Source organism: Myotis lucifugus, unplaced genomic scaffold (assembly GCF_000147115.1).
Source record: "Myotis lucifugus unplaced genomic scaffold, Myoluc2.0 scaffold_426, whole genome shotgun sequence".
NCBI classification, from domain to species: Eukaryota; Metazoa; Chordata; class Mammalia; order Chiroptera; family Vespertilionidae; genus Myotis; species Myotis lucifugus.
Genome location: NW_005871474.1, coordinates 320,121 through 335,505, shown reverse-complemented (window position 1 = coordinate 335,505; position 15,385 = coordinate 320,121). Strand labels below are relative to the sequence as shown.

Sequence of the window (15,385 nt, the reverse complement as noted above, 5' to 3'; positions counted from 1 at the left end):
CTGTGAGGCTCAAAGAGTTAGCTCAGCGACTCGCCCAAGGTCACACAGCGAGTACAGCTAGCAGTGGTTCTCAACCTTCTGGCCCTTTAAATACAGTTCCTCATGTTGTGACCCAACCATAAAATTATTTTCGTTGCTACTTCATAACAGTAATGTTGCTACTGTTATGAATCGTAATGTAAATATCTGATATGCAGGATGGTCTTAGGCGACCCCTGTGAAAGGGTCGTTCGACCGCCAAAGGGGTCGCGACCCACAGGTTGAGAACCGCTGCTAGAGGCTGGATTTGCATTCACTTCACCATCCGGCCTCCTCTGCCGTCCTTCTTTTCATTATTATTATTATTTTTTTTCTTTGCCTCTGCTCTGGGGCGGAGGCCTGGAAGCGGCCCCTCTAAACTACGGGGCCTTCCCGGCGCAGTGTCTCCTGCACACCCTCCCGCCTCCTCCAGCGCTCCCGCTGTCTGCCCCGCGGAGTCCCGAGCCGCCCCACCCACGGGCTCCCGTCCGCGAAGCCCCGCCCCCAGGGCGACGTCACGTGCCGCCCCATCCCCCCGCGCCTGCGCACCGCTTATTTCCCGCTGTCAGGATGAGGAGGCGGAGGTCGGCGCTCCGGTCCGTCTCTGCCCGCTGCTGTGGCGGCGCCGGCGGCTTCAGCCTTAGCGGTTCCTCCCTGGGCGGCGGCGGCGGCGGCTCGGTCGACGCCTCCTCCGCCAGCTGAGCCCGCGAGAGCCCGGGACGCCGCTTTCCCGCCCATCCCCTCCCTGAGGCCCGCCGCCTGGCCATGGCGCAGCCGGGCCCGGCTTCTCAACCTGACGGTGAGGCGCCCATCATGGCAGGCGCGGCGGGCGCGGCCTGGGGGAGCCGGTGTCGCGGTGGAACTCCCGGGCGGCGGGAAGGGTGCGCGCAGGCCCCGGGGATGTCCCCCCGGGGACTGGCGGCAGCGCTCCGGTCCCGGCGGGAGCTGCGCGCGAAGGTGGTGCGGGGGGCCTGGGCGGCCGTCGCTGGGGAGGGGGCGGGAGGCGCCGGCGGCCGCGCTGGCGGAAGGCGGAGGGAAGGGCGTGGGGAGGCTGCGGGGGACCGGGCCAAAGCTGGGGAGCGTGGAGAGGGTGCTGCCCGGGGACAGCCGTGGGACCCGCACGTGGGTTCTGCCCCTGGGGAGGATGGGAATCGGGAACTTGCTATATTCGTTAAGGGGGGGAAAAAAATCTTAGTGGTGGTGGTGTGCCCTCCTCCCTCCCCCAATCTCTGCTGACCGAGCGCTTTGCACCCAGTTTTGTGATAAAACTAGTTGGGATCAGTAACTGGATTTAGTATTTTTCCTTGAGAGCCAGGATGGTTTCATGGTTAAGTGCTGGAGTCCAAAGGACCTGGATCCTTCGCTCACAAGTTCTGGGCAAAATTCTTAGCTGCTTTGAACGTCAGTATTGTCGCTGAATGAAAAGATGTGAATTCATGCCTTGATATCTTATCTCTGAGGACGGCAACGTGTACGTATGTAGAGCGATGGGCATTATTGTGGGGGTGTTGAGGAGAACGGCGGTGGAGAATGCGTAAGTGTCTTCTGTAGCTCTTAGTTCTCGGGAGGAAAAAGGCTCCCATCCTTAAATACTCTGAGTTGGTTGTCAGAGTCCTTCGCGACCTTCTGTCAAGTGGACTGAGCTCCGCTTCAGAGATTGACCACATCCTTGCAGGTTTTTATTACCTGTAGTTACGTTTGGGAAGAATGTGCTTTGTCTTTGACAAGGTCCTTCTGTAAGTAGTTGAGGAAGTTCTTCCAGCTAGGTAGGTGTGCTTCTATAATCGGCGTGTACCAAGCTACTGTTGCTGCAGCTATTTTTTTGTTTGTTTTTGTTTTTTGTACTAAGCTTCTTTAAATGTGAGTGAAATGTTGGGATATGGTGCTGGGCACATAGTAGCCACTTAAAACTTGGCCTTTGCCTCGTTCTTAAAATAACTTTTTGTGAAAACCTTACCCTGCTGCTTGCTTTTGGGGAACCTGAAACAATGTTATAATGTTATCAGATTTAAAGGCTGTCTGCTTTCTTGGAAGTATGCTTTAACCCCTGTTAGCCTCTAGTTTTAGGTTTTGTTAGTTGCCCGAGGAGAGATGTCAGTACCCTCACCTGTGGTTGTATAAGGGTCTGCCTGCTGTTTTCCTTCCAGCAGAGAGAAGGGAGGCGTTTCTGTTTATCTGTCAGAGAGCAGAAACACGTGTTTTCAAGCTGCATTTTAATTCTCACCTTTTGCATTTGGTGTCAGGGAAGAAAACTGCATTTTCCACAAACCCCTCTTTGTTACTGCAGACAGGGGCAGAATACAGAGAGCTCCAGTGACTTCTGGTTCTGATCTGGAGTGGTAGGTATGCTTAGCTGGTTGCTGCCATCTCTTGAGTTGCATGGAAACAAACTCTAGGGCAGCTCAGGTGACATGACAGTCTGGAATCAAAATCCCCTGCCTCTTTCGAGATGTGAAATGGTCTTCCTTGTTAATAGGCAGACGTGACTAAGCACTTGAAATCGGCTAGGAAAATTCACTTTAGGAAATCTTGTATTCTTGCTGTTCTTAGTGCAGGTTCCCTATTTTTTCAAATCCTGTGACTCAAGGATGAGATTTAGTTTGCATAGATTGCAGTATTTATATTCAATTAGTGTAGTAAATGAGCAGCCACAGCTACTGTGTACAAAAGGAGATAGAATTTGGTATATTTGAGTGCTTTGTGGCAGTATCTTCTTAGACATGTTCTTGGGGATTAGACTTAATATAGATTACTTCTGGACACTTTAGCTTTAAGCACACTAGAATTACCTAGCTCACTAATTAAAAAAAAAAAAAAGAATACAGAATTCTTTTAGTCAAACTGATGGTAAAAGATAACTGCTTAGTTTTTTATTTTAATTTTGCTTTGATCCCATTTTAGAAGCAGTTGTCTTTTATGTTAATATTGTTTTCTTTTTAAAATTATTCAATTACAGTTGACATACAATATTATATTAGTTTCAGGTGTACCACATAGTGATTAGACATTTATATAACTTACAAAGTAATCATCCTGGTAAGTCAAGTAGCCATGTGACACCATACATAGTTTTGTTTATACTGGCAGTTTGTACATTTTAATCCCTTCCCCTTTGTCACCCATTTCTCTAGCCTTGAATATTTTTTTGGGGGGGACAAGAAAGGAATCCAGCCCTGGTTGGTGTAGCTCAGCCCTCGAAAGGAATCCAGCCCTGGTTGATTCCTGTTGTAGGGCAGGTATCTGGGTTGCAGGCTTGATCCCCAGCTCTGGTTACCACATTACATTGATGTTTCTCTCTGTCTCTCTCTCCCTCTCTTTCTCCCTCTCTCTCTCCCTCTCTCTCTCCCTCTCCCTCTCCCTCTCCCTCTCCTTCTCCTCCCCCTCTTTCCCTCTCCTTTCCTCTCTCATCCCTCCCTCCCACTCTCTTTAAAAACTAAAGGAAAAAATATCCTCTCAACAACAAAAAATAATCGATTAGTGTGTAATTGATAGGATGAAATGTAATAAAATGAAATAATTTTCTTTTTCTTCACATTTTTAAACTTTGTAAAAAGTATGTTTTTATTGATTTTTAGAGAGAGAGGAAGGGAAAGGGAGAAAGAGATAGAAACATCATTGATCGGCTGCCTCCTGCACCACCCCCTACTGGGGATCAAGCCAGCAACTTGGGCATGTGCCCTTGATCAGAATCAAACCTGGGACCCTTCAGTCTGCAGGATGATCGATGCTCTATCCACTGATCCAAACTAGCTAGGGCAAGTTTTGTTCTTTTTTGATGTAGCATATTGCTTTACTCATTTAGAATAAAGGTAATTTTAATAGCTAAACAAATTGTAGCCAATTATTCTATTTTACTTTGAGTATTTAAAGATTATATATAATGTTACTGTCTTCGAATTTTTATATTTTAAAATCTAAGTTAAATTATATCTTAGAAGCCTTTGGTCTGATTTTACTTTATTTCTTTTTTATTTAAAAACACTTTCTTCTAAAAATCATGTATAAGAAGTATGTCTTCCATCTCTCAGAGGTAACCACTATTAAGTTTTCGTTCCTTCTGGACTTTTTTTTCTGTAGTTACACAGACATTCTACCTTTTCCTTCTGCCCTGAAATGGACATGGTTTACACTAGCAATTTTTAACCTTTTTCATCTCCTGGCACATATAAAGTAATCACTAAAATTCTGTGGCACACCACAAAATATATTTTTTGCTAATCTGACCATAACAATTGGTATAATTTTGATTCATTCACACCAGACGGCTATTGTTGTGTTGGCTGTTGTCATTTTTTAATTTATTTGACAATCAAAAGAGGTCAGTACGTCTGGCGAAGTAGTAAAGTATTGCATGTTTTAAAAATTATGTGCCTCACCAATTGAAAATTGCTGGTTTACATCCATAGATTTGCATCTTGTCTATTTTACTTCATAAATGTTAGAATTATTATATACTTATAAATGATTATGTGGCCAGGTAATGTATTATTTATTATTGTTGTTCCTATTTTATTGATGAAGAAACTGAAGCCCGGAGAAGTTAATAATTATATAGCTAGGAGTGTGGGGAGCCAGAATTCAAATCCAGGTCATCTGGATGTCAGGGTCCTCTGGTCTATTTACTAGATTATGGACTCCTTTTCAGGTCAGTGTTACAGATCTGCCTCATTCTTGTTACAGAGTATTTCATCACATGCATGTACCATGCATAGTTTATTTGCCTATTTCTCTATTGATGGACAGGTAGATTGCTGTAGATTTTTTTCATTATTTTATAAGCAGTGCTGGAATAGATATACTATTACATATTTTTCAGGTACTCTTGCTTTTACTTCTGTAAGAATACTGAATTAAAAGACAAGAGCTTTGAGTGGTTTAAATTTTAATAGCTATTGCTAGTTTACTTGCAAAAGAAGTATCAATTTACATACCTTCAACAGTATATGAGAGGGTGGATTTCCCCTATACACTTACAAGCAGTGGATAATGTCAGTTGTTTTAAATTTGTATTTTCTTTTCTTTTTTAAAAAAATATATTTTATTGATTTTTACAGAGAGGAAGGGAGAAGGATAGAGTGTCAGAAACATCGATTAGAGAGAAACATCGATCAGCTGCCTCCTGTACACCCCCCACTGGGGACGTGCCCGCAACCAAGGTACATGCCCTTGACCGGAATCGAACCTGGGACCCTTCAGTCCGCAGGCCAACACTCCATCCACTGAGCTAAACCGATCAGGGCTAAATTTGTATTTTCTGATGGATTAAGAAATGATATTCTTCAATTAACAAATAAATGTTTCTGTGTCTAGTCTGTGGCAAGCCCTATGCTAGGCTCTTAAAGTATAGTAACAAACAAAACTAAATCCAGTCCTGGTTCCTAGGTAGTGAATCAGTTGGCCATTAATTAGATAATGCCACAGAAATATATAAACTGTTCCACAAATATGCATATACTACTTGCCAGGCTCACTTCTAGGTATTTGGAATGCATTAGTGACAACGCAGATAATATATGACCCTGCCCTAGTGTGGGAGAAGCAGATATTAAGTAACAAACATAAGCAAATGATATGCATTGTTAAGTGGTAAGTGCTATGGAAAAAAGAAATATGGAGCAAGGTAAAAGGAAGGATAGGCTGGTTTTAAATAGTGTGGTCAGAGTAGCCTTATTGACAAAACGACATTTAAGCAAAGATTTGAAGGAGATAGAGGAGTTAGCTACAAGGATATCTGGAGGAGGAGTGTTCCAGACAGATCAATTTTTGCAAATGCCTTAAGGAAGACATATATATTTGGAAATGACATGGAGTCCAGTGTGGCTGGAGTGAAGTTATAGGAATGGGGAGTGGGGTGCGGGAGTGGAATGGAGAGGAAGAGTAGCAGGATGTGAGGTGAGGTAGTGGGGATGGGGTGGATCTTGTTGGGACCCCGTTGTAGCAAAAAATAAATAAATAAATAAATACTGGCTTTTCTCTATGGGGAACCATTGAAAAGGTTTTGAGCAAAAGAGTGATGTGATCTGACTTACGTTTTTTAAAATGCACTGGTTGCTAGATTGGCAATAAAGGAAGCATTAATCCAGGAAAAAAATGAGGATTGGACCAAGGGTATATTACAAGAGATTATGTTCTGAAGATATGGCCAATAGGATTTGGATTAGATTATAGGATACAAGAAAGAGGAGTCAAGGAACACTCAAAGGTTTCTGACCTGAGCAACTGGGAGAGGTACACAATACTATGAGTGCCTGTAATTGAGGAGTTTGACCCATTTAGGGAGGCCGGGAAATGGTGAGGCAGTGGTCCTGGAGCTGAGAGCCAATGGATGAGCAGTAGCCCCACCCCCCTTTATTTTTTCTGGAAGAAGCAATTTGAGTAAAAGAACTCAAGAAATGTCTTTGTGACTGGGTAGAAAGAATGAGAGGGTGTGAAATATAGGTATGGGCTGGTCTGAGTGGGCTTTAGCCTTAGAGCTGTAGCGGAAGCCATTGAAGGGTTTTAAAGCAAGTAGGTAGCCCTAGCCGGTTTGGCTCAGTGGTTAGAGTGTCACCCCCCCAGACTGAAGGGTTGAGGGTTCAATTCCGGTCAAGAGCACGTACCTCAGTTGGTTGCAGGCTCAATCCATGGCCCTGCTTGGCGCACGTGCGGAAGGCAACCAATAATGTGTCTTTCTCACATTAATGTTTATCTCTCTATATCTTTCCCGCTCCCACTCTGTAAAAAAATCAATGGAGAAAAATATCTCAGGTGAGAATTTAGGGGGAAAAAAGCAAGTAGGTGACATGAAGGCTTTTTAATTTGTACTTCCCTGATAGTGATTATATGCGTTTTTCTTTGGTTGTGCAGAAAGCTTTAATTTTAATGTAGATCTGATCATTTTTAAAATTTATGATTTCTGGGTTTCTGATCTTGCTTAGGAAGACCTCAAGTCCCATGTTTATATACTTAGAAAGCCCTCATTTTTAAAAAAAGGGGATATCTGTAATACTTTCAGCAATAGACATACATTTAAAAAATATATATTTTTATTGATTTCAGAGAAGAAGGGAGAGGGAGAGATAGAAACATCAATATGAGAATCATTGATTGGCTGCCTCCTGCACACCCCCTACTGGGGATGGAGCCCCCAAACCAGGCATGTGCCCTTGACTGAAATCGAACCTGGGACCTTTCAGTCCCCAGGCCAACTCTCTATCCACTGAGCCAAACCAGCTAGGGCAACATAAATGTTTTTTAAAGCCCTCACTTTCAACAATTTTATAGTTTTGTCATTTATATTATCTGGAATTTATTTATTTTAAATTTAAATAGGGGGAGTTTAATATAAAGAATTATTAACTAAACAAATTACCTAAGAGAAAAAGAAAACCCTAAAGAATACAGAAATAGCAGGTATAAGGAGCAGTCACTACCAGTAGGGCTGAGGTAGACCATGCAAGGTAGCAGTAGCTACATCTTCAAGAGGCCATTCCCGGAACTGAGATCCAGACTTTTTTGGAGAGAGTGCACCTGTGGCCCTTTGAAGGGCAGAGTTCAGTTTGGCAGAACTTGCTGGAAAGCTGTTTTCTGGTTTGCTGAGGGAAGCTGCCTACATCTGGGAGTGACATAGGGATCTAGTTTTTCTTCCAAATAATCAATTTAAACACCATTTAGAAAATAATCCATGTATTTGCTTTGTTTATTGTAACTTGATCAATCTCCCAACCATTAAACTTGCAGGTTCTGGATCCAAAACATAAAAGTACTGTGCTTCAAAAAAAATTTTTTTATTGAATTTATTGGGGTAACATTGGTTAATACAATTATATAGGTTTCAGGTGTACAGTTCTATAATTCATCATCTGTATATTGTGTGTTTACCACCCTAAGTCAAGTCTCCTCTCTGGTATTCACCATACTATTATCTGTATCTATGAGGGTTTTATATTTGTGGGTTTTTTGTTTTGTTTTGTGTTTTGTGTTTTTTTTTGCTTAATCCCTTCACCTTTTTCACCCAGCCTTCCAACACCCTTCCTCTCTAATGGCTGTCAGACTGTTTTCTGTATAAGTCTGCTTCTGTTTTGTTTGTTAGTTTATTTTGTTCATTAGATTCCACATACAAGTGAAATCATACAGTACTTGTCTTTCTCTGACTGGCTTATTTCACTTAGCAAATACTCTCCAGGTCCATCCATTAGGTACCCTAATGTAAACTGAGGTGCCTAGCTGTAGAAGATAGTTTTCCTCTACTTGAAGAGCTATGAAGGAAGGTACCGTTGTTCTGTTTTTCTCTTTAGATACCTGAATCTCTTCCAAGTGGTAGTCTGATTTCAGTATGGATGTTTCTGGAGAGAAGGAACTCACTATCTCCTAGTTTTGAATAGTTTAATGTTTTATTTATCTTTTAATTAAGCGGAAACTTGCCTCACCAAAATTTCTACCCACTGGTTTTAGTTCTCTTCTCTAGGACCACACAGAGGAAATCTAAGGCATTCTTCTCCCTGTTGGTCTGAAGAAATTTGATGATAGCATTATGTCCTTCCTAAATATTCTTATTTTTCCAGTCATATGTTTGAATCTACTTAACATTCTTTTGATTTTCTTTGAGATAGATTACAGTTGTTAATGACTTTTGGTGGTACCTGATTTTTGCTAGGTGAATGTAACCTTTAGACAGTAGTACATGCAGAGCTATATCACTGAAAGGAATTCTAAAGACAGTTGCCTTCTTTCATTTTACAGATCAGGAAACTAGGGATTAAAGAGTGGAGCCTTGGCCAGGTGGCTTGGTTGGTTGGAGCATCATTCCATGCACAGAAGGTTGTGGTTTCGATTTCTGGTCAAGGCACATACTTAGCTTGTGGGTTTGATTCCTGATTGGGGCACGTACAGGAGGCAGCTGATTGATGATCAATGTTTCTCTGTCACGTCAATATTTCTCTCCCCCTTCCTCTCTCTAAAATCAGTAAAATGTACCTCCCCCACCCCCCCAAACAAAACAAAACATATCCTCAGGTGAGGATTAAAAAAAAGAAAAGTGATGTGTTGTAGCAGAGTCAGTGCTCCTTATGGAGCATAAAGTCTAGTGGTGAATACAGACAGATTCCATGAGGAAAGGGCATTTGTCTGGCTGACGATGGCATCCCCAGCACAGTGCTTACCATAGAATAAATATGAGCTATAGGTATTTGTTGAAAGAAAGAGCACAACATGCAGTTACAATAATGTGGTAAGCTCGTCCCCGTTCATGATATTGACAAAATGTAGCAGAAACATTTTCAATCATTCAGGAAGTATAGTTAACACAGGGACCCTCTATTTTACCCTCACTGCACCCTAGTTATATCAGAGAAAGTGGCATTTGAATAGAGCCTAGAGAGTTGTGTAGAATTTTTGACAGGTGGAAATGGTGCCTTGGAGAAAGGCATTAGAGGAGATCGAGAATCTTTGCATGGTGTGGATTGAGTATATGCAGTGTGAGGTGAGGTTTGTGTTCAGAGACAAATTAGGAAAGGGGGATTAAGATTGAATGGTGGAAAGCTTTGCTGTCAGCAAAGGAGTTTGGGTTTTTCTAGATGATGTGGCTAGGTCTGTGGTTTGGTTTTAAGGCAGAAGGCTAGTTAAGGAGATTGGTTAGGCTCTTACTGTGGCTCAGGAAAGAGATGATGGGATTATAATGTATGTCAATGGGAATGGAGGAAAGGAAATACAGGTAATAGATGTTAGGAATACTGTGTTGTTAAAATAGCAACTTGCTGAGCATTTGGTTTGGGGAGCAGGCAGGAGAGAAACAGGATTCTGAGAATGTAGATGCAGTTTACCAATGTAGGCAACCAGTAAAAGGGAGGATTTAGTAGTAGAAAGTGGTAAATTTGGTTTTGGTATGTTGATACGGAGTAGTGGCACAGGGATACCCAGTAGATAGCTGGAGATACAGGCGTGGAGCTCAAGGAAGAAATCAGTAGTGTAGATACACTTTGATGCTTAGAAATCATCCAGGTTGAACACTGCTCATTGCTTATGCTTATTGCATGATAGGCCTTGTGTTTGTAATTTTACAACAAAAGTGCAGGCTATGAGGAAGGCCATAGATAAAACTAACGGATTGGGTGAGGAAGAGGAAACCAATGATTAATCATAAAAATGGAGAGCTAGGAGGAAAATTAGTGTTAGAAGTCAGTATTAGGGCAAGTTTGAAGGAGGAGGGAGATGATCACCAGTACTAAATGCTACAGAGAAGTCAGATGAAAGCAAGTGGTCATTGAAATCAGCAACTAAGTGATCATCAGGACCTCTAAGAAGAATTTCAGTAAGGAAGGAGTAAAATAGGTAGAGGCAGATGCATAGACTAAATTTTAAAATCATGGTGATACACATACGAGTGGGGCACTCACTTGAGAGAGATGATAAGAGTTGTGACAAAGTGTGTGCTTGTGTGTGTATATGTTTTAAGAATAGAGATTTAAATAATTGTAGATGCTGGAAGAATTGCCGATGGAAAGGGAGAGCTTAAAGATACCAAGATCTCTGAGGAATTGAGAGCAGGTAAGATGGATCAGGAGCTTGAGTGTTAAGAGAAGAGACAGAGATCTCATCCTTCAAAACAGAGGGAAAAAGAAAAGGATGAGTGAGAGAAAGGTAGAGAACATTCTGAGGTAGAAGAGAAACTGACTAAATATATCTGTAGCTTCCATTCTCTTACTCATTTATTCAACATATATAATTTGAGTATGAATTGTGAACAAGTCAGACAAGGAACCTGTCCTCATGGGAGGTAGTAGTTTTGAGATCTTTATTGCAGTCAGGTAGATTAGGTTGTTTATACTCACCTGGGTTCTTCATCTTAACCACAGAACATAGAAAATAATTGGGTTATTTTCCCAGTTATCCAAAAGATGATATAGCTAATACCATTCTAGATGCATGGGAGAGAGGTTAATTCATTATATACATTGATGTAGGAGTTGAGTTAGGAATCCAACTTTGACTGTTTTAAAATGGCTAGTCAGATATTCTTGTACCATGTATTGATTAATCCATTTTTCTCCATTGATTTTGAAATGCCACCATTTATTATATGCCAACTATCCAGTTCTGGATTGTATTTTGTTCAACTGATTTATGTATTCTAATGTCATACTACATGGTTAAAATTACTGTTTCTTTCTACTTTCTAAGGTTTTAGTATTTTAAAGACCCAGGAACTCTTCATTTTCCAGAATTTTCTTAGTTATTCTTAGGTATGTATTTATTCAGATAAAATTTGGAATGATGACATTAAGTCTGCCCACCATCCTTAACTCCTCTTCCCCCCACCTGCCCCGTGCAAAAAAAAAAAAAGGCCTTGCCCAGCTCGTATGGCTCAGTGGTTGAGCATTGACCTATGAACCAGGAGGTCATGCACGGTTTGATTCCCTGTCAAGGCACATGCCCAGGTTGTGGGCTCAATCCCCAGTAGGGAGCCTGCAGGAGGCAACCAATCATTGATTCTCCCTCATCATTGATGTTTCTCTCTCTCTCCCCCTCTTCCTTCCTCTCTGAAATAAATAAAAAAATATTTTTTTAAAAAGACCTTAAAAAACACACACACACAAACCCTCATTGATTGAGTTTATAAATTAGGAGAACGTATAACAAACATCTTTACCAGAAAAGTGCCTTACAGCACTTCAAATGCATTAATTATCTTATCCTCCAAATACTTTGAGGGTGGTATTATTTCTGTTTCATAATTAAAATAAAAGTTTAATAATTTGCCCAGGATCCAGGTCCCTGTGACTGTTTTCATTTCATTGAACTGCCTCTCAGGTTACTTTTAGTTAAGTAAACTCTTAAGTCATTAAAAATGGGCAAAATTAAAGCAAAACCCCAAGTTTCTTATTTGATCATGAAGTCCAAAGAAGTGTAATGAACACTGAATTAATCCATACTTACATCCATCATTTTAGAGTATTTCTGGTCTACAAATAAAAAAATTTGAGTATTTTAGATCTACAAATAAAACATTTTAAAGCAGTTGATAATATTGCATGTGTGGTTTTGAATTCTCCAATTTTTATTTTAATTATGGTGTGAAATTTCCTTTTGTTGTAAGTTATTTTTTGAAAAACATTGGTTTTAACTGTAGTTTATCATATGACTTTATTATAATAACTAGAGACCTGATGCACAATATTTGTGCACTGGGCAGGGGGGTGGGTCCCTCAGCCCAGCCTGTGCCCTCTTGCAGTCCGGGAGCCCTCGGGGGATATCCACCTGTGGTGTAGGTGGGAGAGGCTCCCGCCATCCCATCTGTGCTCACCAGCTGTGAGCCCAGCTCCTGGCTGAGCGTCTGCCCCCTGGTGGTCAGTGCGTGTCATAGTGACTGGTCGACCTGTTGTTCAGTCATTTGGTACTAACAGTCGCTTAGGCTTTTATATGTAGACTAGAGGCCCAGTGCACACAAATTTGTGCACTCGGGGGTGGGGGGGTTCCTTAGCCTGGCCTGTGCTCTCTTGCAGTCCGGGAGCCCTCAGAGGATGTCTGACTGATGTCTGTAGGAGGCGACTGGGTGGGCTGGTCAGGGGATGGTGCCGGCTGACGAGTGGCCGGCCCTGCCCCCTGATCGCCCCTCTGCCACTGCTGGTTGTCGCTGCCCCCCAATCGCCGTCCCCTCTCTCTGCCCACTGGCACATGCCTTGGCTGGTCTGGCGCTGTCTTCTTGCCAGCCCTGCACCCCCGCTGACCGGTCGTTCTGCTGTTTGGTCAATTTGCATATTTTGCTTTTATTATATAGCAGTGGTTCTCAACCTTCCTAATGCCGCGACCCTTTAATACAGTTCCTCATGTTGTGGTGACCCCCAACCATAAAATTATTTTTGTTGCTACTTCATAACTGTAATTTTGCTACTGTTATGAATCGTAATATAAATATCTGATACGCAGGATGTATTTTCATTGTTACAAATTGAACATAATTAAAGCATAGTGATTAATCACAAAAACAATATATAATTATATATGTGTTTTTCTTTTTTTTTTTTTTAAAATATATTTTATTGATTTTCCACAGAGAAGAAGGGAGAGGGACAGAGAGCCAGAAACATCGATGAGAGAGAAACATCGATCTGCCGCCTCCCGCACACCCCCCAGTGGGGATGCGCCCGCAACCAACGTACATGCCCTTGACCGGAATCGAACCCGGGACCCTTGAGTCCGCAGGCCGACGCTCTATCCACTGAGCCAAACCGGTTCGGCATATATGTGTTTTTCTGATGGTCTTAGGCGACCCCTGTGAAAGGGTCGTTCGACCCCCAAAGGGGTCGCGACCCACAGGTTGAGAACCGCTGTTATATAGGGTATATAGATTTCCCTCAATAAATCCCTATCAGTTGTTTTAAAGGTTATGTATATTTAAAATTTGATACTTTGATACATTTACATTTTGATATATTTTGTATCAGGCAGGAATATTTCTGTTTTAGAACAATTGGAAATCCAACCCCTGGAGGCTTAAATAAGCTAAGGGTTTAGTTTTTGTGTGTGTAGCAAGTTTAGAAGTAAAGCAGTCCAAGGCTGCTCAAGGATCCAAGATCCAGGCTCCTTCTATTTTCTACTTCCCTCCTCTGTGGGCCAGTTTGCTCATATCTTTACTTTTTTCTTGAAGATTTAGTTCTGGTTTAGGAACATTTTTTTCTTTTGATCTTTTTTTTTTTTCTTTTAATATGTTAGTTCCATTTGTTGGGTTCTGTACTTTAGGAACATGGATCATGCTAATATTGGACACTCTTTGTTTCTCATAGCTATTTCCTCTTTAATTGCTTTACTTTTTTTCCCCCTTTGTAATTCACTGAAATTATTTTAGGTCTTTTATTTGCTTAACAATTGATTATATTAATGGACAGATCTACACTAATAAAATACAAAGATGCTAATTGACTGTACCTTCGCTATGCCCCAAGCCACGCCCACCAGCCAATCAGAGTGACTATATGCAAATTAACCCAACCAAGATGGCGGCTGGCAGCCATGGAGCTGGAGCAAGCAGGAGGCTTGGTTATCCGGGCGATGGAGGAAGCCATGCTTCCCGCTGGCCCTGAGCTGGCTGTGGGCTCCTCTCATGGCAACAAAGTTTCAATTATAGAAGACAAATAAATCCCAGATACCTGCTTCCAGCCAGCCTCCACTGGGAGCTTGGGTGGCTGGGGGCCTTGGCCATCCTGCAAACAGCCATCAGCCCCTCACCCAGGCTGGCCACACCCTCATGGGGTGAGGGTCCCTGCTGGGGGGCTTAGCCAGCCTGAAAATGGCCCTCAGCCCCTTACCCAGACTGGCCAGGCACCCCAGCAGGACCCCCCACCCTGAAGGAGCTGTGGCCAGCCTGCAAACAGCCATCAGCCCCTCACCCAGGCTGGCCGGGCACACCAGCGGGGACCTCCCCCCACCCTGAAGGGGCTGTGGCCAGCCTGCAAACAGCCATCAGCCACTCATCCAGGCTGGCCAGGCACCCAGGGGGGACCCTCACCCCATGAGGGTGTGGCCAACTTGCAAACAGCCATCAGCCCCTCACCCAGGCTGGCCAGGCACTCCTATATCATAAAAGGGTAATATGCAAATTGACCCTAATAGCAGAACAACTGGGAATGACTTGTCACTATGACACACACTGACCACAGGGGGCAGATGCTCAATGCAGGAGCTGCCCCCTGGTGGTCAGTGCACTCCCACAGGGGGAGCTCTGCTCAGCCACAAGCCAGGCTGACGGCTGCCAGTACAGCGGTGGTGGTGGTGGGAGCCTCTCCCGTCTCCTCAGCAGCGCTCAGGATGTCCAACTGCAGCTTAGGCCTGCTCCCTGCTGGCAAGTGGACATCCCCCGAGGGCTCCCGGGCTGCCAGAGGGATGTCTGACTGCCAGCTTAGGCCCAATTCCCCAGGGAGTGGGCCTAAGCCAGCAGGTGGTCATCCCCCGAGGGGTCCCAGACTGCGAGAGGGCACAGGCTGGGCTGAGGGACCCCCCCCCCCAAGTGCACACATTTTTGTGCACCGGGCCTCTAGTTTTGTATAATTGGGATAAACTCAAGTTGGGTGTGATGGATTGTTCTAGTATGTAGTTAGATTTGATTTGCTAATGTTTAAAACATTTTTGGGGGTCATTATATTCATAAGTGAGATTGGCCTATAGTTTTCCATGTTGATACTACCTTGTTTTTTTGTATCTTTTTAAAAATATACATTTTTATTGGTTTCAGAGAGGAAGGGAGAGGTAGAGAGAGATAGAAACATCAATGATGAGAGAAAATCATTGATAGGTTGCCTCCTGCATTGCCCCACACTGGGGATTGAGCCCACAACCTGGGCATGTGCCCTTGACCAGAATTGAACCCGGCACCCTTCAGTACACAGGCTGATGC

At 43.1% G+C, this 15,385-nt stretch overlaps 1 protein-coding gene across 1 annotated transcript in view; it reads left to right on the top strand.

Annotated features, from left to right (window-relative positions):
• Positions 1-561: 561 nt before the first annotated feature.
• The window catches only part of RABEP1 (rabaptin, RAB GTPase binding effector protein 1), a 113,392-nt gene continuing 98,568 nt past the window's right edge, over positions 562-15,385 (top strand). The window contains 1 exon segment of the mRNA XM_023744058.1: positions 562-817. Within this exon segment, the coding sequence (XP_023599826.1) occupies positions 784-817 (34 nt within the window). The 5' untranslated portion in view covers positions 562-783.